This window comes from Apiotrichum porosum (assembly GCF_003942205.1).
Source record: "Apiotrichum porosum strain DSM 27194 chromosome Unknown scaffold_1, whole genome shotgun sequence".
Classification (NCBI taxonomy): domain Eukaryota; kingdom Fungi; phylum Basidiomycota; class Tremellomycetes; order Trichosporonales; family Trichosporonaceae; genus Apiotrichum; species Apiotrichum porosum.
This window is the reverse complement of record NW_021167108.1, coordinates 373,720-393,195: the sequence shown is the minus strand read 5'-3', so window position 1 is coordinate 393,195 and position 19,476 is coordinate 373,720. Positions and strand designations below refer to the sequence as shown.

Below are 19,476 nucleotides of genomic sequence, written 5' to 3'. Positions count from 1 at the left end.
CACTCTCGCCCTCGTCACTACACCCCTGCTGCCACATCTGCTCTGCACCTCGTGTTCGTTTGCAGCCAGTCAAGTTGTCCATCTCCATGGTCGGTTCACGACTCTCGCAAACTCCGAACCAGAAGGACGCCCGTCGATGGTAGTACACTCATGCATCGCCACCCATGCCAATGATCATCAAAGCCTTAGGCCTTGAGGGCGTACTCTGTTGAGCGTCAGTGATTTGAACATTTTAAAAGCCTGCGGGGGGTGCAGAACGTTTGGTTGATGTTCTTTCGCGAAACACAGCCAAATGCCTGGACACCCCCTGAAGTATACGCACTGCGCTGGGGGAAGTGGATGGCCTTCTTGTGGGCCTTGAGGGTGATAGCCGAAGCCTCCTTGGTGGTGAGACGGCGACGGATGGCGCGGGTCTTCTTGTAACGGAGGTCCTGGGGGATGTACTTCGACTTCTTGTAGAACTCGCGGAGGTTCTGGCGCTGCTTCTGGTTGACAACGGTAAGAACGCGGGCGATCGACTTGCGGACAGTGTTGCTAGAGACAGCGTCAGCGAAAAATGGCCTGGCGGACGACCAAAAGTTTGAAAAGGGTCCAACAACACCGTGCACTCTCCTACACCTTCACCCGCCTGGTGCCCAGCCTCCTCTCCAGCCTCTGCCCTCTCTGCACGGTGCTGTTGTTCCCCTTCTCGCGGTGTACGCACATCTTGGTGAGCTTCGACGACGAGCCACCGACGACCTTCTGGACGCGGAGCGAGGCGAGCTCAGTGCGGAGCTCAACGAGCTGGGCAAGGAGGTCGGCCTTGTTCTTGGACTGGAGCTCGAAAGCGCGGCTGCAACGTCAGCGTGTGTCTCTCGCTTGTCGGCCGGAGGTGCCAGGAGGACGGGACAGAAGGGGATGCGGCCACGGTCCGGGCAGATTTCAAGACTTCCAGAGGTGTCGGCCTGGAAACGCTTTCAAGATCTGCACGGCCCCGTTGAGACGCGCAAGACGGCGCGCATTTCTGCGCACAGGACGGCAGCGCTGCTCGCTACTGCTCGTCCCGCCGCGGACCGACAGCATGCCCCCATGGTAGGTCGAACATGGATGCTGCTGCCTCCCCGCTGCGCCAGTCTCGATCTTTCTCTCGTCCCCATCCCTTCTCCCCTCTCTCTTCCTCCTGGCTCTCTCGGCCCGCGCGGTGTGTCTCACATCTTGGCGGACGACGACATTTTCTGGAGTTGGGGTCAGCTGGTGTTGGCGACGTTGGTGATGGCGACGGAGGGGGGGTACGCACTGAGCCGGTTTTGCTTGAGGGACAGTCTCTCGACGCTGGCCAGGTAACAACTCTGCAAGGACTGCCAGCGGCGGGCCAGCATGGGACTCAGGGTCCATCACGCCCAATATCCGAAAGCTCGTCGGCGATAAGTTCAAGTCACGATTTCTTTTCGTCTCCAAAGGATTACGTAACTTATGGGGTGCTGTCCAGAAAACACACTACGACGAGGATGCACCGACAACCGCACCAGTACAACCGCCCTAGTGTGTTTTCGGTAGAACATTGCACGTCCGGACCGCCCGCCCCCGCACGCCGCAGGCTGGTACTCTTGGTGGAATAGTGGCAGTGTGCGATCTCGGAAAACACAACCCCGACTTCCTCAAGTACTCTGGGTGGTGCTTAGAAGTGATCAAAGTAGTACTGCCTTCCAGACTGCAGCGGAAAAGCCTCTGCCTCTCTGCGTTGTTCTCACGTCGTTCAGATGTCAGTGGACGCCCAGTTCCCGGGCAACCGCCGCGTACGTCGCAGTGACCAAAGCCGTTTCCAGCGTATGGAGACATACATGCATGACCCAAGAGCAGTGGACATGTGACCACTCTTTGTGCCCTTGAAGCCATGAACAGGCATACAACTGCCACTAACTTCATGAGAGAGCTCCCGCCGGCGAGGCAATCGTGAGAGGGGTGGCCAACGCGACTGACCGTCTTTTCAGGGACACCCCGCGTCGTTGCTCCATCCTGCTCACAGTCAGAATGGTCCATGTCAGCTGCCGGCTACTAGTCCTCTGTTCCTCTGTCCATGACAGCTTCGACTAATGCGAAATACATGTTGCATACTCCGCTGGCCCGAGGACGTCTTGTAGAGTCCAAGCTTCCTTCGTAAGGCCACTTGTCTGGGGGGTATAGCCATCACTACGACCACACCGCATCCTCCCACCAATCCTGGCCACTACCGCATCCTCGCCACCACCGCATCCTCGCCACCACCGCATCCTCGCCACCACCGGGGTCTGGCTGCTCGTCCCGGTTCTCTCACAGACCTCAAAACATTGCGCACCTTCACAGGCATATCCAACCTATGCAGAAACGGACTGAATGCGGCGGCGGAGCGAAGATGACAATAATTAAGGAAGCAAGACCGACAAAATCAAGCAAAAATGCGGACGTCCTCTGCCTCCCCTGTCTAAAAGGTCTCGACTGGCACCAGTGGCGGCACTGCATAGCCTCGCAGGGGTCAGGTGACCGGGGAAGACTCGATTCCCAACAGTTTTCTTCTCAAGATGCCTCAACAGAGTCCTTGGACGATCAGCATTTGGACCCCCCGACAACCTTCCGACTCTCGGTTCTATGGGACACATTAAACGGCCGTTGAATAGGTTGACATCGTTGTGGAGCCATCAATCCCTTGCAAGCTACTCGTGGTTGTACAAGTCAAAAGAGATCCTCTCGGTCTTCTCAGGCTGGCTTCTGTCTCTGCTTGCCGGGCGATCTGCCTTTCAGCAGCTCACCAGGATTATTTAATTTACCCCCAGGGTGATACCATGTATGTCAAGTGTTTGACTGCCTCAAGACCTGGGCCGAGGTCATACAATAGATATGGCGTAGAACGCCGGCGTTCCTTAGCATGTTGTGAGAACCCATTGAGAGTCGGATGGTGCTTGTTCATATGCGATGGCGTCTATCGCGAGAGACATGTGCGGTGTTTGGTCCTTGGTCTGCCCATACTGCCCGGTAGTTTGAAACTCTCCTGGTCGTCTGCTAGAGGACTGTACCAAGGGCCTCCCCTCTGCACAAAATCAAAGTTGCGCTTCAAGTCTCCCGCTCACCCGTCGTAACAGGGGCACCTTCGCCCACAGCCTGCCACAGAGCCCATAGCAATGACCGTGGACATGGGGCGGCCACATTACAATCCAATCAGCTTACTGTTCAGTATCAATTAGAATCAGCTGGTATTGGGGAACCTAGAAATATGTGTAATTGAGCGTGTGAATACTCCGACCGCGGGACCAGATTGCCTATCAGATGACGCTTGTTCGTCGTAAACCCATATGCTGGCTTCCCTTCCTTCTGGCCACCCTAACACCTGCGAGCATCGACTGCCCACTGCACACGCAACCCCACGTCGACAAAGACATCACCAGCCAGCTCCAGCCGGCTCTCTTCCTATACCACAATATCCCATTAGGTGCGTATCCCAAAAGCACTGGTGGCGCGGTGGACTTGCGCGCGCGCGCGCCCTCCTGCGAGATGATGTGACCTCCTGACTAACGCTGGGTAGAATCAGGCAGCCGCAATGAAGATTACGTTCAAGACCGTCCAGAACAAGGTAAGGGAACGCGCGCGGTACACATGAGCTCACTAGCAGTTGTTCACGATTGACGCTGAGGACTCCGAGACTGTAAGCATTCGCGAAAGTGGTGCGGAAACACGTTTGTTGACTTGTTCCAGGTCGGCGCCATCAAGCAGAAGATCCAGGAGTCCCAGACCTTCCCTGCCGAGCTCCAGAAGCTCATCTACTCTGGTTAGTTAGCATATCCTGGGCTGCAGCTAACAGAGCAGGCAAGATCCTCAAGGATGAGTCGACCGTTGGCGAGCTCAAGATTAAGGAGAAGGACTTCCTTGTTGTGATGGTCTCCAAGCCCAAGGCTGCTCCTGCTGCTGCTGCCCCTGCGCCCGCTGCCCCGGCCCCCGTCGTCGAGGCTCCTGTCGCCGCCGAGGCCGCTCCTGCTCCTGTCGCTACCCCGGCTGCCCCTGCCGCCGAGGCCGCCTCCGACGCGCCTGCCGAGGCCGGCGAGTCGCCCCTTGGCTCGTCGTTCCGTGAGTACAGACTTGAGCCCTCCCCCCAAGCCAGGTCACTGATGGCGATTAGTCACCGGTGCTTCGCTCAACTCTGCGATCGACAACCTCTGCGAGATGGGCTTCCCCCGCGAGCAGGTTGTTCGCGCCCTGCGTGCCAGCTTCAACAACCCCGACCGTGCCGCCGAGTACCTCATGAGCGGCAACATCCCCGAGACTGAGCCCATGGGCGGTGCTGGTGGTGCCCCCGCCGGCGGTGCTCCTGCCACTACTGCTGCCGCACCCGCTGCCGCTGTCCCCGCCCCCTCTGTCCCTGTTGCTGCTGCTCCCGCGCCCTCGGGCGGTGCCGGTGCCGACAACCTCTTTGCTGCGGCCGAGGCTGCTATGCAGCGCGACCGCGGTGTTCCCGCCGGTGCCGCCGGCGGTGCTGGTGCCGGTGGTGGTCTTGGAGCCATTGCCAACTCGCCCCAGATCGCCCGTATCCGCCAGGCCGTCCAGGAGAACCCCGCCCTCATCCAGCCGCTCCTGCAGCAGATTGCTGCGTCAAATCCCCAGCTGGCCCAGCTGATCAACCAGGACCCCCAGACCCTGTACGACCTTCTCGGCGTGAGCGAGGAGGAGCTGGGTGGCGAGGGCGAGGGCGAGGACTACTTGCCCCCCAACGTCATGCAGGTCAACCTGACCCAGGAGGAAGCCGCTGCTGTCGAGCGTCTCGAGCAGCTCGGCTTTGACCGCCAGATGGTGCTCCAAGCCTTCTTGCTGTGCGACAAGAACGAGGAGCTTGCCGCCAACTTCCTGTTTGAGAGCGCCGAGGAGGACGAGCAGATGCAGTAGGAGAGCTTTTAATGTAGGGCCTCGGGACATGTATGTTCATATCATGATCAGATTCACTGTGTACTGTACGTGGCACCGAACGTGGCCTGGTTGTTTGGCTGCCTTTGATTTTGCTTCCGCCCCGAGACGCGTCAAGATGACGGCGGATGACCGTGCTGCGACGCGTTTGATATTGCTTTCAGAGTTGTCGCCTTCCTCATCCCCTCCCACGTCTTACAAATCTCACAATGGTGAGTTTCTGAAATCTCTCCACTGTACTAACATGGAGCCCATGTACGACAAGGAACTGTCTGCGGCCAAGCCGCAGTTTGAGCAGATGGGTACGTGTTCAGTCCTCGCCCCGCACCTTCTGACACACAGACCGCGACACCGAGGAACGGTTCGTGCGGTTCGTCGAGCGCATGCCTGTCCACTCCGAGGGCCTCGTCCGCCTGTTCGACCGCGGCGAGTACTTTTCAGCTCATGGCGCCGACGCTCTCCTGATCGCCGACCAGGTGTACAAGACGACCAACGTTCTCAAGTATCTGGGTGCGGGCAGCAGCAAGCCTTCGTCGTCGACGTCTGCCCGCGGTCTGCCCAGCGTGACCATTTCAATGACTCTTGCCAAGGCGTTCCTGCGCGACTGCCTTACCACCAAGCAGATGCGCGTCGAGATTTGGGAGCCCGAGGACGGTACCGCTGGTCGCAAGAACAACACGCGCTGGCACTCGGGCAAAGTCGCGTCGCCCGGCAACCTCAGCCAGCTCGAGGACCTGCTCTTCGCCCACGAAGACTTGCTGGCCAACGCCGTCAGCATGGCTGTGCGAGTCGCCATCAAGGACGGCCAGCGTACTGTCGGCGCCGCGTTTGTGGACGTGCAGGAGAAGACGATTGGCGTGGCGCAGTATGCCGAGGACGAAAACTATGGCAACACTGAAAGCCTCGTGATCCAGCTTGGCATCAAGGAGTGCATCCTCCAGGCAGACGAGAAGCGCGCCGACCACGAGCTCTCCAAGCTTCGCACCCTCATTGAGCGTTGTGGCGTCATTGTGACGGATCGCAAGTCGTCCGAGTTCCAGACCGGCAGTGTCCAGCAAGACCTCACGCGTCTGTTGGACGACTCGCATGCCGCCAACCTCCCCGAGTTTGATCTCAAGACGGCCATGATGTCGCTGGCTGCTATTATCAACTACCTCTCGCTCATGAGCGACACGCCCATGCACGGCCAGTTCCGCCTTCACCACCACGACCTGTCCCAGTACATGAAGCTCGACGCCAGCGCGCTCAAGGCGCTCAACCTCATGCCCAACGCCGAGCTGGGTGGCAACAAGAACATGAGCCTGTACGGCCTGCTTAACCGGTGCAAGACCAGCCAGGGCCAGCGCCTGCTCGGCCGCTGGCTCAAGCAGCCCCTTGTCAACCTCCACTCGATCCTCGAGCGCCAGAACGTGGTTGAAATGTTTGTCAACGACGGCAACACACGCAGGACCCTGCAGGAGGAGCACTTGCGCAAAATGCCCGATTTCCACCGCATCTGCAAGCGCTTCCACCGCAGCATTGCCGGTCTCGAGGACGTTGTCCGCGTGTACCAGGCTGTCCAGACCCTCCCGCGTATCGTCGAGTGCCTCAACCTGGTCAAGGAGGACAACCCGGAACACGGCCACATTCTTGACGACGTGTACGTCAACGCCCTCAACGAGAACATTGAGCTGCTTGAAAAGTATTCGGAGATGGTCGAGAGCACCATCGACCTTGACGAGCTCCAGGGCCACAACTTTGTCCTTTTGCCCACGCTCGATAATGACCTTCAAAACTTCCGCGACCAGCTCATCGACGTTCGCGACCAGCTCGACGGAGAGCACCGCCGCGTCGGTGAGGAGCTCGGTCTGGACATTGACAAGAAGCTCCACCTCGAGAACCACCAGGTGTACAAGTACTCGTTTCGCATTACCAAGGCGGAGGCGGGCTTGATCCGCGGCAAGAAAAAGTACATTGACTTGGCGACGCAAAAGTCGGGCACCATTTTCACGACCACGCTCCTGAAGAACTTGTCAGAGGACTATGCGCGACTCCAGGAAGAGTACGAGAAGAAGCAACGCCACCTCGTCAAGGAGGTTGTCAGCATTGCCTCGTCGTACACGCCCGTGCTGGAGAAACTGGACGACCTCATTGCCGCCCTCGACGTGATTGTCTCGTTTGCCCACGTCTCGGCCAACGCCCCCGTCCCTTATGCCAAGCCTGTCGTCAAGGAGCGTGGCAGCGGCGACATTGTCGTCCGTGGCGCTCGCCACCCATGCCTCGAGGTCCAGGACGATATCGAGTTTATCGCCAACGACCATGAAATGATCAAGGGTGGGTTAACACTGTACGCATTGTGCTAACCTAGCAGGCACCTCCGAGTTCCACATTCTGACGGGTCCCAACATGGGCGGCAAGTCGACGTACATTCGCCAGATTGGCGTCATTGCGCTCATGGCCCAGCTGGGCTGCTTTGTCCCCGCCGACTCTGCCGAGCTGCCCGTCTTTGACTGCATCCTTGCGCGTGTGGGTGCTGGCGACAGCCAGCTCAAGGGCGTGTCGACGTTCATGGCCGAGATGCTCGAGACGGCCACCATCCTGCGGTCTGCCACTCGTGATTCGCTGATCATCATCGACGAGCTCGGCCGCGGTACTTCGACCTATGACGGTTTCGGTCTCGCGTGGGCCATCAGCGAGCACATTGCGACCAACATTCGCTGCTTCTGCCTGTTCGCGACCCATTTCCACGAGCTCACGACGCTCGCCGACCAGCTGGCATGGGTCAAGAACCTCCAGGTGCGCGCCGAAGTGCACGGTGAGCTGGAACGCCAGATCACGCTCCTGTACCAGGTGGTCGACGGCCACAGTGACCAGAGTTTCGGTATCCATGTCGCCGAGCTCGCGCGCTTCCCCGACACGGTGGTCAAGGTGAGTAGTGCTGAAACCGGCCGGGACATTCAGCTCACAATTACAGCTCGCCAAGCGCAAGGCCGAGGAGCTCGAGGACTTTGGCGAGACGACGAGCGAGAGCGCGCCCAAGCTCCCCAAGACGGACGTGGACGAGGGCACGGCGCTCGTCCGCTCGTTCCTCGACGAGTGGCGCTCGCGTGCCGAGGGCGGTACCGAGGAGGAGCAGCTCAAGGCCCTCCACTCCATCGCGGACGAGTACAAGTCCAAGTTTGCGGACAACACGTGGATCCAGAGTGTTCTCGCCGCGTTGTGAGTGGCCGTGGCTGTCCCCGTTGCCGTTGCCGTTGCCGTTGCCGTTACCGTTGGCGTCGCCGTCATTACGCGTCATCAGTGCCGCCCTGGCGGCTCCATTGGCTGCGGCCAGTGACATCAGAGAGAAAGGAATAGTACGTCGCCCAAGAACGTCCCCATGTCATGTCACTCGCGCGGAAGTGGGGTGACGGGGGGGGGGGGGAAGGATACAGGGAGGGGAGGGCCCCGGAAAGAGCGGGGGTTCGCAGCAGTGTAGATACTGTAGAGAGGAGAGGGAAAAGGAAAAAAAAAAGACAGGAAGCTGCTTGTGTGTACATGTATCTAGCCAGACCGAACCAGATGATCCACGAGACCCCCCGTCCGCAGATGCATAGTGATGTGAGGGCGAGAACGGTGCACCCGACCTGCAGGGTGTTGCGCGGCGCATGTACGCGAGCGTGAACACAAGCGTGGAAAAGAGCATAAGAGCATAAGCATGTGCGGGAACGTAAGCGTAAGCATGCGCATGTGCAGGAGAGAAACGACGGTGGGCCCCGTCGTGTTGGCAGAGCCCATCGTCCACTGCATCCACTGGTCAAGAAAATAGACGACGCAGTTGCACCGCTCGCAGATCGCAGTGCGCGGGTGCGTAGCACCACTGCTGTCACTGTCACTGTCACCATGGCCCGGGCCATTGTCACTGTCGGCTCCCGTCCCTGGAAGACCGCGAGACCGAGAACTTGGCGCCCGATCGGACACCAGAGGCCAGAGGCACAGAGGTCTTTGAGCGGTTACGTGCGTACGGCGCGTACGCGGACGCGGACGCGACGAACTCTGATCAAGGTTTGGAGGCTGGCTTCCACACCGGCAGAGCCGTACATGGGGGCTGGCCGGGCTGGCATGGCTGGGCTTACTTCCGAGACATGTCGCCCGCGCGACGCGACTGCCAAAAGCAAAAGCCAGAAAAATAAATAAAAATAAAGGCCCGGAAGTGTCAAAAAGGATCCAAAACGATCCAGAAATGGACGCACGACTACACACCCCCATGCACCCATGCACTACTGTGCGTCATGGACGCGCTTTCCGTGAAAGTGACTTGGATCTCGACCCTCTCTCTCTTTGTCGACGCGAGGAATTCAAGGGGGGGCTGCATGTCCACAGGCCACACCCCTTTGCAGTGTTCCTGCTCCTTCTGGGCCTTTGGGCCTTCAATATGGGGGGTGCGGAGCGTATAGGGGGTTCGATCCCGGTCTGGCTGGAGACTTCTCCTGGACGGTGTCCTGAGAGTGGGGGCCAGGGTGTGGTCGTGGATATATCCTGGACAGGCCGGGGCCGTTGCCCGTTGGCCGTTGGTCGTTGGCCGTTGGGCGCGTGCAGTCTGTCATGTCAGTTGTCCAGCCATGCCGACCCCGCCAGCCATGGCCCGCCTCGCCTGTCGCCTGGCTCTGACTCTGACGCTCTGGCTGGCTCTCGCTCCGTCTCTTGGCCGGCTGTGCGCAAGCGACAGATTTAGACATCTGGGGGCTTGGCCTCATTCCAGCCCCGGACGAGGTCCGGGGGTGGCCAGATGCGATGCGACGCGACGCGTCGCGTGCAATCGTCCAGGTGGCGACGTGCCGGTCTGGCTGGCGCGAGTGGAGTCTATTGTGGGCTCTCGGGTGGACGTCTCTGGATCTCTGGGCATAGGCTGTGGTACCCATGCTTGTAAATTCCTGTTGTACGCAACGCACACCGCAGTCTGGACCAACCCACCGGTCTACCGGCGTGGCGCCGCAGCTGCGTTCGGTGTGGACGAGATGGAGCTGCGGTGTGTGGTGGACAGCGTAACGTGTGGGTGGGGGGTTCGCAGACGAGTGGAGCATACAAGGGCCGCAATTGATGTCAACGATCGCACAGGCGTGCACCATGGTGTGGCCAGTGGCAGCATGGGCATATGCACGCGCGGGGCGATCCATGGGGTGTGAGGCATGGCGATGGGGGCGAGGGCTTATCGCACATCGCCGGGGCACGCACGCTGGGCCATGGCACATGCAGTGTGATTTCCAGTTTGGCGCGAGCGAGGAAAGCGAGGACAGTGCGCCGCATGCATGTGCGTAACAGATGCAGGAGCAGAGCTTTGGGCACGAAACGGACGCCGCGGCGCTGGTGGGCTCGCTAGCGACCGGTCTGGCAGCCAGTGACGATTACAGCTTCACAGATCACATAGTGCAACCTTTGTGGCAGGAGCCGACATTTCGACATGTTGGCAGCCAGAGGCCAGACATCATCCCACCACTTCTCCGACGTGGCCGCGGGCCACGAACAAGGCAATGTAGGCGGAGCCAACCGCCCCCGCCGGGCCATGTTCTAAAAGCCTTTTTCGTGGTGGCTGCGCGTACCTGGCCGGTTTCAGGTGTGGGTTTTTTGCGCCGTCACCCGGCTGGCTCGTCGCGTCGCTCGTGTAGGTCGCTCAGACGGTCATTCGCCTAATGCACCGGCACCGGGGGCCTTGAATGCCACCCAAACCTAATTGCCCGTTGCATATGCTCATTAGAAGAGCCACATGTATTCAACCCTCTTGACCACAGCTGCGTCTCATAATGCCAGTTGTGCACGTTGGCATGCGGATGTGGTGTGCGGGTCGCCATCTTCCCGCCACCAGAGCGGGGAGGGCTTTTGGTCGTTGTGTAAGAGAGAGACAAAAAAAGACAAGGACAGTGGACCCGCAGATCACGCCGCCATGTAGGGGCAGCTTTCTTTTCGCCACCTAGCCATTCAGCTGCAGTGATGCAACACATGATGTCACCTTGTACATGTATTTGCCCCGCATGTGTAAGTATAGAGTGGTGTCTCTCTTTCGTGTCAAGAGCACCACAACGGTGCGCAGCAGGTGGAACAGCATTTGTTGTCACGCGCGTGTGTGTTTTTTCCAGAGCATGGCCAGAGCGCCAGAGCAAAAAACGGCGGGCCCAGGGGGATCCGAAATAGACATTGCCTGGAGTGGAAAAAGGCCCGCGGGGGGGAGACGACTGCGCACACGCTGTGACGGCTGACGCGCGCGTTGTCTTGTCCCTCCCTGCAGGGGTGCCGGGTCCGGCGCGCGCAGTGCTGGATTTAGACCGCCCGCACAGCCTTGGCAGCACCACCACACCCCGCCCGCGCCCTTGTCTCCTTTGCTTGCCCCCCCCCGCCCGCCCGCCGGCCCACCCACCCACCCACCCAACTGCGCGCACTCGTCGCCCGTCTCTTTAACACACCCCCCTTGAACAACCTCTCTCCCTCTCTCTCTCCAACACACTCCTCTCGAGAGATATCTGCCAACCCACACTCACTCGACCTTTTGAATCCTCTTCTTCAAGGCCAGGTCTCTCATCCCCCCTCCTCTCCCCCCTCGTCTCTCCCCACCTCCTTCATCTCAGCGACAATGCTCTCTACCGTCCTCCTCGGCGCTGCCGCCGTCATGGCTGGCGTGGTAAGTCGGGCCACACTTTTGATGAGGTCTTCCGGTACTGACAATGCGAAAAGGCCAATGCTCAGGTCACCGCTACCGGCACCATGGGTATGTGTCTGCATGCGCCACAGTGATACCGAAAAGAGCCACGCTAACACTGCATAGGTGTTACCAACCCCACTGCCGCCTCGCTCGGCACCGCCGTCAACATGTCGTCGTATGCCCGTCTTCTCTCGCTCAACGCCATTGACGACTTGTAAGTGGTGTTTCCTATACGTTATCGTGTGGGCAGGCTCCGCAGTACACAACTTGCGACGCACAGTTGGTGCCACTGGCTCTCCCCCTGGGGGCGGTTGAGCCGTTGGCGCGCGCGGGTCGTTTGAACTGCGCCGCGTCGGGCCACTTGGCCACTTGGGTCACCGTGCGCCGGTTCCCCGCCCAATTTGGCTCAACCCCAGGGCCCACACGTTGCTTGGCCTTGTGCACAGACTCGCCGTGCTGACACGTTCCCCTCCCCCAGCTGTGTCTTTGCTCCCCCCGAGACCGGAAGCACCATTGGTGACACCGAGGCCATCCAGGTCGCTTGGTGTGTCCAGCCCCGTAACGACGCCCGTGTCATCCCCGACGGCACCCTCTCGGCTGTCCACTTTGTCCGTACCCCCCTGTACTGGCAGGTCCAGGGCTTTGGCGACTTCACCAGGATGAACATTGCCGAGGGCGACGAGGGTGGTGAGCTCGACCCCCACGGTGCCACCGGTGACGGCAACCCCGTCGGTGGCAACGTCACCTGCAATGCCACCGGCTCGGACGTCTCGTACGAGGAGTGGATGAAGTGAGTAGAGTGTTGTTGGACACAAGGTTCAAAGAGGCAACCCGCTGACACTCCCTCCCCTCCCTAGCTACATGTCGTACCAGCAGTTCTGTCTCCGTATCTGTATCGCCGAGAACTCGACCTACTCGGCCGCCATCGAGTGCCAGCACACCCTCGACGAGATGGGATGCGCCTGGGTCATGCCCGGTGACTACACCAACGGCACCTTTACCGACTGCGAGGCCGACTCTGCCTACCCTCCCGGTGTCTACCCCCTTGCCAACGGCACCACCTCGACCTTTGCTCAGCGTTACACCGGTTCGTACACCAACTCGGGCACCCTTGCCTACTGGACCATTGGCTACACCTCGACCCCCCAGACCGCCGCTTCGACCCCGGCTTCGTCGTCGTGCACCACCTACTCGACTGTCTCGAACGGTATCCCCACTGCTGCCCTCACCTCGGGTGCCTACTTTACCTACACCCCCGGCATGACCTTCACCGACCTCCCCACCACGACCGAGTCGGCGTCGACCGTCATCGAGTCGGCCCTCACCGACTCGGCCGGTGCCACCACCGGCACCGCCCAGGTCACCGTCGCCGCGACTGACGCCGCCGCCGTCTCGGCCTCGTCGTCCACGGCCGCTTCGGCCGGTCACGCCGTCTTTGCGCCCTCGACCGGCCTCGTCGCCGGCGCCTTCTCCGTCCTCGCCGCCCTCGCCGGCGTCGGTGCCGTCATGCTCTAAGCAAAGCGTATAGCCCCCGTTCTAAACGTCATCACACACACACGCAAACACACAACAAAGCATGCTCTTAGATTTTTCTCTTATTTTTCTCACCTAGTCCTGTGCCTCGCATTTCAGGCCAAACAACCCCTCCACACTCGCGGCCGTCCTTTCATGCAAGGATCATGTCTCCGCGTGTACCTCTCTCTCCGCCCTCTCTCTCTCTCTCTCCCCCCTAGCTCTCCCCTATCCCGTTACATACACTCTCATCCCTTAAAACCCCTCTGGACGTTGTTGTTACGCGCTCAGTCTCCGCATGTTTCGCCCATATGGACCGTTGCAACATTTAGCATATAGGCCGGGAGGGACGAGTGACGCGTACATGGCAGAGATGACGTGACGCTGCTTGCGGTGGACAGCAACTGACGGACTGGATCTGGATCTGGGTAACCAGAGTACCCAGACTCTGGTAGCGAGCGGAACGGACGTCTTTGTGATGGGGAATGCCGGAAGCGTCATGTGCACTGCGGACTCGTGAAATATGCATGACGGTGTACTGTAGCTGATATAATGAAGAGGGGTGGGGGACGGCGTGGTGGTGGGGTGGGGGTATGGGATTAGATACAACGGGTTTAGCATGTCTGGTGGCGAGTGCGTGTGTGTGGAGTGTGTGTGGGTGGGTGGGTGCGCCTTCCTCGTCTGTGCGTACGTGCGTGCGTGTATGGTGTTGTTTTGGTCGGATTGACTGTCAGCTCGCGGCCCGCGTCGAGCTACAACCGCTTCCGTGACGCCCTGCGCCCGATAAACGACCCGACGAGCGCGGCCGTGAACGACTCTTTATCCTTTGCCTCCTTGTCCTTGTCCTTGTCTTTATCTTTGGCGTCCTTCTTCTTGTCGCCGCGCTGCAACCACCCAGGCTTGCTGTGGCTGCTGTGGTTGGTGTGGTTGACGGCACCGTACACGTTCTCGCGGGACGCCCCGCTGCCCAGCGGCGTGGACTGGCGCGGCGTCGTGCTCAGCGGCGACGACTCGAGCGGGCTCATGCTCAACCCCAGCGGGCTCGTGCCGAGGAGTAGGCTGTCGGGCGGGGTATCGATCCCACGCGGCGTGCGCGGCGCGCGACCGTACGGCGCGTCTGCGAGGTCGAGGGTGAACGACGGCAGCTGCTCGGTGGGGCTGGGCGTGCGGCGCGGAGACGGGTCGAGCATGGGCGTGGCCTTGTCGCTGCTGATACTCGTGCCACTCTGGTGACTCTGCGTGCTCTGTCCCAGGCTCGCAGTGTAGCTAGCCACATAGTGCGCCGCATACGACGCGGCGGGGCTCGCGCCGCTCGCGCCGCTGCCCCCGCTGTTGTCGCTCCGCCCGCCACCGCTCACATCGCGAGAATGGTGGTAGGCGATCAGGTGGTCGCCCATCTCGGTGGGGCTGTCGCTGCGTGGCGTGTGCTGGTGAGGGGTGCCGGGACCACTGCCGCCCTCGTCCTCGGGCACCTGGCCAACATCGGGTGCCACGCTCGCCGTCGTGCGCACTGGCGACTCGCCCATGGTCGTGCCCGTGGCACTGCCAAAGCTCGTGTTGTGCGTCAGGCTGGCGTTGGGCGACGAGGTGATGTCTTGCACGACGTTTTGGGGCACACTGTCGAGACCCGCATGGAAGGACGTGCTCTTCCCCCGCCTCAGGCGAGCGGCAGGTGACGACACGAGGGGAACACCGCTGCGAGGTCGGCCGCTCTCGCTGCCGCCACGACGCGGCGACGGCCAGGCGACGATGCCGCCGCTAAAGCCAGAACCTGGGTGCGAGATGTACCCCGAGCTATACATACTGTTTGCATCTGTCGGTGTTGGCGGCAACGAATCGGCCGGTCCGGTGCGCTCGGCCCACTGATAGAGGCTGATGCGCGGCGACGAGGGAAAGTAGTCCTGTCCCATCGACGTGCGGTTTGAAGCACGCGACTGCGGGCGGTTGAGGCCGTACTCTGCCGCCGCTGCTGACGGGGACAGGCTGAGGGATGCCGCAGAGGGTGACGCGAACCGTGCGACAGGGGAAGGTGGAACAGAGTAGGAAAAATCCCAGCTCGGTGTTCCCGAGGTAAACGACGACATGGTGGGCACACGGCGGAGCTCTTGCCGTTGTGTGAGAGCGGGCACATCAGTGAGCAAGTACTCGGCCAGGAAAGACGCCTTTTTGGCTCCCTTGAGCCATGCGTGTTCGAGCAGCTTCTCGGCAGTGGGTCTGTTGGCCGGGTTCCTCTTCAAACAGTCTGCGACAAACTCGCGCATGTGCTTGCCGAAGTGTAACGGAAGGGACGGGGCCGTGGTCGCAGACACTGTGGCGGCGAGGACGTCGGCAGGGCGGCCGTGACTGGGAGGGCTGCCCGTAGCTAGCTCAATGATCGTAATACCCAGCGACCAAATGTCGGCCTTGGCATCGTACGGCTGGCCGAGGATCACCTCTGGGGCCATCCAGGAAGGCTGCGGGTGGTGTGTCAGGTAAACATGCTGCTGCGGGGCACACATCGTGGGGAGGGTATCTTTACGCACAGTGCCGACAAATGAATGTCGCTTGCCAATTTCACGCACGACCACTGGTGGCGCCGCCGATGTAGCTGCCGGGACGATCCGTTGGCGGGGTCCATCGAACCGCACCGCCTCGACGGGCAGGCGTGCATCCCCGGACGGTGTTGGGGGCAGGTTGACGTCGCCCCCGACACCAAAGTCGGCCAGCAAGATGGTTCCATCCGGCGCCAGAAGGAGGTTGCCTGCTTTGAGGTCACGCTGCGGCGAATCGCGTCAGCAAAGTGTGCGCCGAGAGGGTTTAGGAAGGGAAGGTCTTGGCGCGCAGCCGGGCCTCTGCCTGCCTTCCTGCCTCGTGTGTGAAGAAGCAACAAGTCTGTATAGCATGAGAAGCAGCATTGGATACGCACATGCAAGGAGCCATTGGCATGCAGGTAGACGAGCCCTTCGAGGACTTGTCGTACCACGGCCTTTACTTCGTCCTCGTCGAGAGAGCCGTCCGCGACGCCTCGATGACGTCGACGCCGCGGAGGCGATCGGGAGCGCCATTCGAGTATGCCAGCGAGCGACCCTCCTTCGACGAGCGGTGTCACAATAGCTACTCGGGCATGATCCGGTGGGAGTGTAAAGGTCGCAAGGACACTGGGAGTGTGTCAGCTGTGTGTAGACTATGCGAATGCAGAAAATCCCGGCTCACCGGAGAACGTTGGGGTGGCGACAGAGGGCGAGCAGGCGCGCCTCTCTGGACAGCAGGGCCAAGTCGCTGCCTGCACTCGACACCTTGACAGCGCATTCTCGCCACTCGCTGGTCGAGGAGCCTGGTATGTTGAATGCCCCAGCATACACTGTGGATGATGCTCCGAACCCTTTTGCGGAGTGAGCATGACGTCCTCGTGCTGTGTTTGTGCTACAACCAACAAATGTTGGGTGTGTGGTGGACACGTACCGACTGGACCGCCGAGGTCGTAGTCTTCGCCGCTGGAAGTGAATGGGAGCCACCAGGCATCGTCCAGCATGCCATGCCCGGCTGCATCCATGGTGTGTATGCGGCGGGGGGGGGAGAGATTGGGGGGCTGTGGTGACTTGGGAGGGTGGGATGTTGACGTTTTGGAGCAGACTTGGCGCCGGGTGCGCGCTGGCGAGAGGGGTATGGAATTGAGACGCCGAGGTGTGAGCGGGGCTAGCGGGGCGAGGGGGCTTGCGGGGGTGTGCATGCTGGTTGGGACCTGCCCCGCATGTGACGCTGGGTGTTTCACCACCGCAGCCTCATGCCGCCGGCCTGCTGGCTCGTCACAGTCGTTCGTTCGTCGTGCTCATCCGTTTCGGTAGCGTCAGTGGCAGCTCACCCACCGTGCTCGCCTGCTGTGGTATGCATGTTCGCCACAGAGCCTTGCTGTCGTGTTCTGAACCACCAAAACAGGCAGGCCGCAAGAACCGGCCGGGGGCCAACACGACGCACCCAACAAAAGGTCACATTTCCAGGCACCCACTCTCACCATCCCTACACCCTTCTGCCCTGCGCCCTGCGTCTGCCAAGCACATGGCAGCAGCCAGCGTCGTTGGCAACCACGAGTACTCTGCCACTCTTGTGCGTACGTATGCTCCCCGCACTCACTCGCTCCACCCACCCAGCACATTCTGTGCTCCACCCAACCGTCTGCGTCTGGACACGTTACACCCAAGATCCAGAGTCAGAGTCTAGACCCCGTGTGCACATGTCTTCCGCACCCAGTACCAGCCGCGCGTTCCAGTGGAGACCAGTGGCCAGTGGCGGCACATGCCTACGTCAGACGAGGGGAGCCAGAAAAGGTTGAACTTGGCCCCACCCGCGGCCACCCGAGATTCAGAATGGAGCAAGGCGTGTCATCGATGCACCAGTGTGCTATACTTGTATTCTCGAGTTGGGACCCGACACTCCCCCCCCCAGTCTCTCCTCACCAACGTACGATCGCATACGACATGCCCCATTCCGCAAAAAAAAAAAAACCCCACTCCCGCAAAGCGGTTGCGGCGGTTGCGGTGGAGCTGGAGCCCATCGAGTTACGAGGCCCAGCAACACTCCATCACTCCGTGCCACCAACCGATCACCATGCAAAAAGGACACATGTCTGCTCCACGGGCGGTGCCTGTACATCATTCCGGGGGGAGGGGGGGGGGACCGGGACGGGGAGGCGCGATTCCTTTTTGGCCAGTTTTGGCCAGCGACAACGTTACCTAGAGCAAGGAAAAAAGCTCGGTTGGAACAATGGCAGTGGGGGTGTGTCCCTAGCGAAGGCCCAGTGGCTCCCTAGCGAGCAACTCGTGTGTGTGTGGAGAGAGACTTTTTACGTCTAGATTGCATATGCAGGTGGGCAGTGGTGATGAGGGTGGGTCGTTCTCTAATCTACAGTGTGGGCTGGGGGGATACAATAGTTCTTCTACTACGAGGCGTAAGGCCCAGCGTACCAGCCGTTGGGGTTGGGGTTGGGGGGCATGTCTTGAAGGGTTTGGTTTCATGGCGGGGAGCACGTCATAACGCAGTCGACAGACCGCTCGTCGTCGGTCTCTGGCGACCTCTGGTCGACGTGCAAAAGGTCGGCGATCCGGGGTCGTGATGGCGCAAAGTCTATGTAGGATGGGTCGGGTGGCGAGGTATCGGTGGCGAGCATCTTCTTGAGGCCATTCTTGCTCGGCGACACTCCTGCGACGCGGGTGGCTGTTGAAGCAGTCTTGTCCAGCTCGCTAAAGTAGGCGGCGAGCGAGTCCAGGTTGACAATTCCCCCGTCTCGCCGTTGTTCCCCGACGTGGTACCACGCCGCAGTGGCGTAGAAGGGGGGAAGGTCGTCGACAAACGACGACACGGTGGCCAACATGTCGTCTCGGGACATGATATCAGCCATCGAGTCTCTTGCGCGGCGAAACGCTGGGCGCCAAGAACCAACAGACTGCGGCGGCGCTTCTTCTTGTTGTTGCTGCTGCTGCTGCTGCTGCTGTTCGTGCTGTTCTTGTTCTTGTCGCCGCTGGTGTTGAGGCGAGTGCTTGTCCCGTGGTGACACTGGCGGCTGAGACAACGGTGTGGCATGGCGAGTGCTCGGTGGGTCGCTTCGAGCGTCGCTTTCTACCGAGTATGGGTGGACGACTGCCATGGGGCTAGTGGAGCCACTTGCCCTCCGTACTGGGGCAGACACTATGCGGGGCGTGCGTGGCGAGTAGCGCTGGCGTACGGTGGACAGTCGGGAACCCGGGAGGGTTGACGGGAGCCTCTCGGGCGAGAAGGCGAGTAAAACGTCGGCCACGGTGGCGATGGGTGTTGGGGGGAAGCTTGGGGAGGATGTAATGGTTCGATTGCTCGTCTTCCGTTTGGGCTCAACGTCGAAAGTGGCTGCGCAGGGATTCACTCCTTTCTCCGTTCGGGACACAGGGGGTAGAAGAGAAGGGGTGTCGGGTGACAAGGGTGGCTTTGGTGGCGTACAGAGCCGAAGGGTTACAGAACGTGAAAAAAACAAGGTAGGCCTGTTTGTCTTTGGTGGCAGTCAAGTGGTGTGGTGGCGGGGTGCAAAGGGGGAAGTGGGTCACTCGGGTCTATGCGATCGTTTATAAGTGAAAAAAGCCTACATGTGGGGTTCTGCTGCGAGGGTCCTGGTCCTGTTGATATCAACCGGGAGAACAGGGGGAGCGCGACGGCATTGGAGAAGGAGCGCGTGTACGACTCGACCCCGCCCTGGCGCCTCCTCGAGATACATACCTCAAGGAACAATCCGTGCTTGCAATTTCTCCCTTGGCTCAGTTGCGGTGTATCTCGGTGAATCTCGCGGTACATCCGCGGCGCGTGTCGGCGTATGTACGCCTCAAAAGGCAGATACCAGGAGCCACACATGCGCGGCAGCTCCGGGAAGAAGGCCCGCACAGTGCGGTGACATGCCGTGGCCCAGG

The 19,476-nt window shown here is 60.5% G+C and overlaps 6 protein-coding genes across 6 annotated transcripts; 3 read left to right on the top strand and 3 right to left on the bottom strand.

Moving 5' to 3' along the window:
* Positions 1-185: 185 nt before the first annotated feature.
* RPL35 (60S ribosomal protein L35) lies at positions 186-1,211 on the bottom strand (the record flags this gene model as incomplete). Its single annotated transcript, XM_028615973.1, has 4 exons — positions 186-205; positions 323-534; positions 704-832; positions 1,192-1,211. 4 exons carry the CDS (start codon positions 1,209-1,211, stop codon positions 186-188), a joined length of 381 nt encoding a protein of 126 aa, XP_028479830.1.
* A 2,339-nt stretch (positions 1,212-3,550) lies between these two features.
* EHS24_000133 (uncharacterized protein) lies at positions 3,551-4,887 on the top strand (the record flags this gene model as incomplete). Its single annotated transcript, XM_028615972.1, has 5 exons — positions 3,551-3,583; positions 3,623-3,655; positions 3,706-3,778; positions 3,817-4,074; positions 4,127-4,887. The coding sequence occupies 5 exons, from the start codon at positions 3,551-3,553 to the stop codon at positions 4,885-4,887; spliced, it is 1,158 nt and encodes a 385-aa protein (XP_028479829.1).
* A 227-nt stretch (positions 4,888-5,114) lies between these two features.
* Positions 5,115-8,107, top strand: MSH2 (MutS-like protein; the record flags this gene model as incomplete). Its single annotated transcript, XM_028615971.1, has 5 exons — positions 5,115-5,117; positions 5,156-5,207; positions 5,248-7,218; positions 7,256-7,812; positions 7,859-8,107. 5 exons carry the CDS (start codon positions 5,115-5,117, stop codon positions 8,105-8,107), a joined length of 2,832 nt encoding a protein of 943 aa, XP_028479828.1.
* Positions 8,108-11,488: 3,381 nt separating this feature from the next.
* On the top strand, positions 11,489-13,072 carry EHS24_000131 (uncharacterized protein; the record flags this gene model as incomplete). Its single annotated transcript, XM_028615970.1, has 5 exons — positions 11,489-11,536; positions 11,590-11,623; positions 11,681-11,771; positions 12,036-12,347; positions 12,415-13,072. 5 exons carry the CDS (start codon positions 11,489-11,491, stop codon positions 13,070-13,072), a joined length of 1,143 nt encoding a protein of 380 aa, XP_028479827.1.
* Positions 13,073-13,821: 749 nt separating this feature from the next.
* Positions 13,822-16,601, bottom strand: EHS24_000130 (uncharacterized protein; the record flags this gene model as incomplete). Its single annotated transcript, XM_028615969.1, has 5 exons — positions 13,822-15,522; positions 15,592-15,825; positions 15,975-16,206; positions 16,262-16,382; positions 16,511-16,601. 5 exons carry the CDS (start codon positions 16,599-16,601, stop codon positions 13,822-13,824), a joined length of 2,379 nt encoding a protein of 792 aa, XP_028479826.1.
* Positions 16,602-18,056: 1,455 nt separating this feature from the next.
* Positions 18,057-18,625, bottom strand: EHS24_000129 (uncharacterized protein; the record flags this gene model as incomplete). Its single annotated transcript, XM_028615968.1, has 2 exons — positions 18,057-18,421; positions 18,490-18,625. 2 exons carry the CDS (start codon positions 18,623-18,625, stop codon positions 18,057-18,059), a joined length of 501 nt encoding a protein of 166 aa, XP_028479825.1.
* Positions 18,626-19,476: the final 851 nt, after the last annotated feature.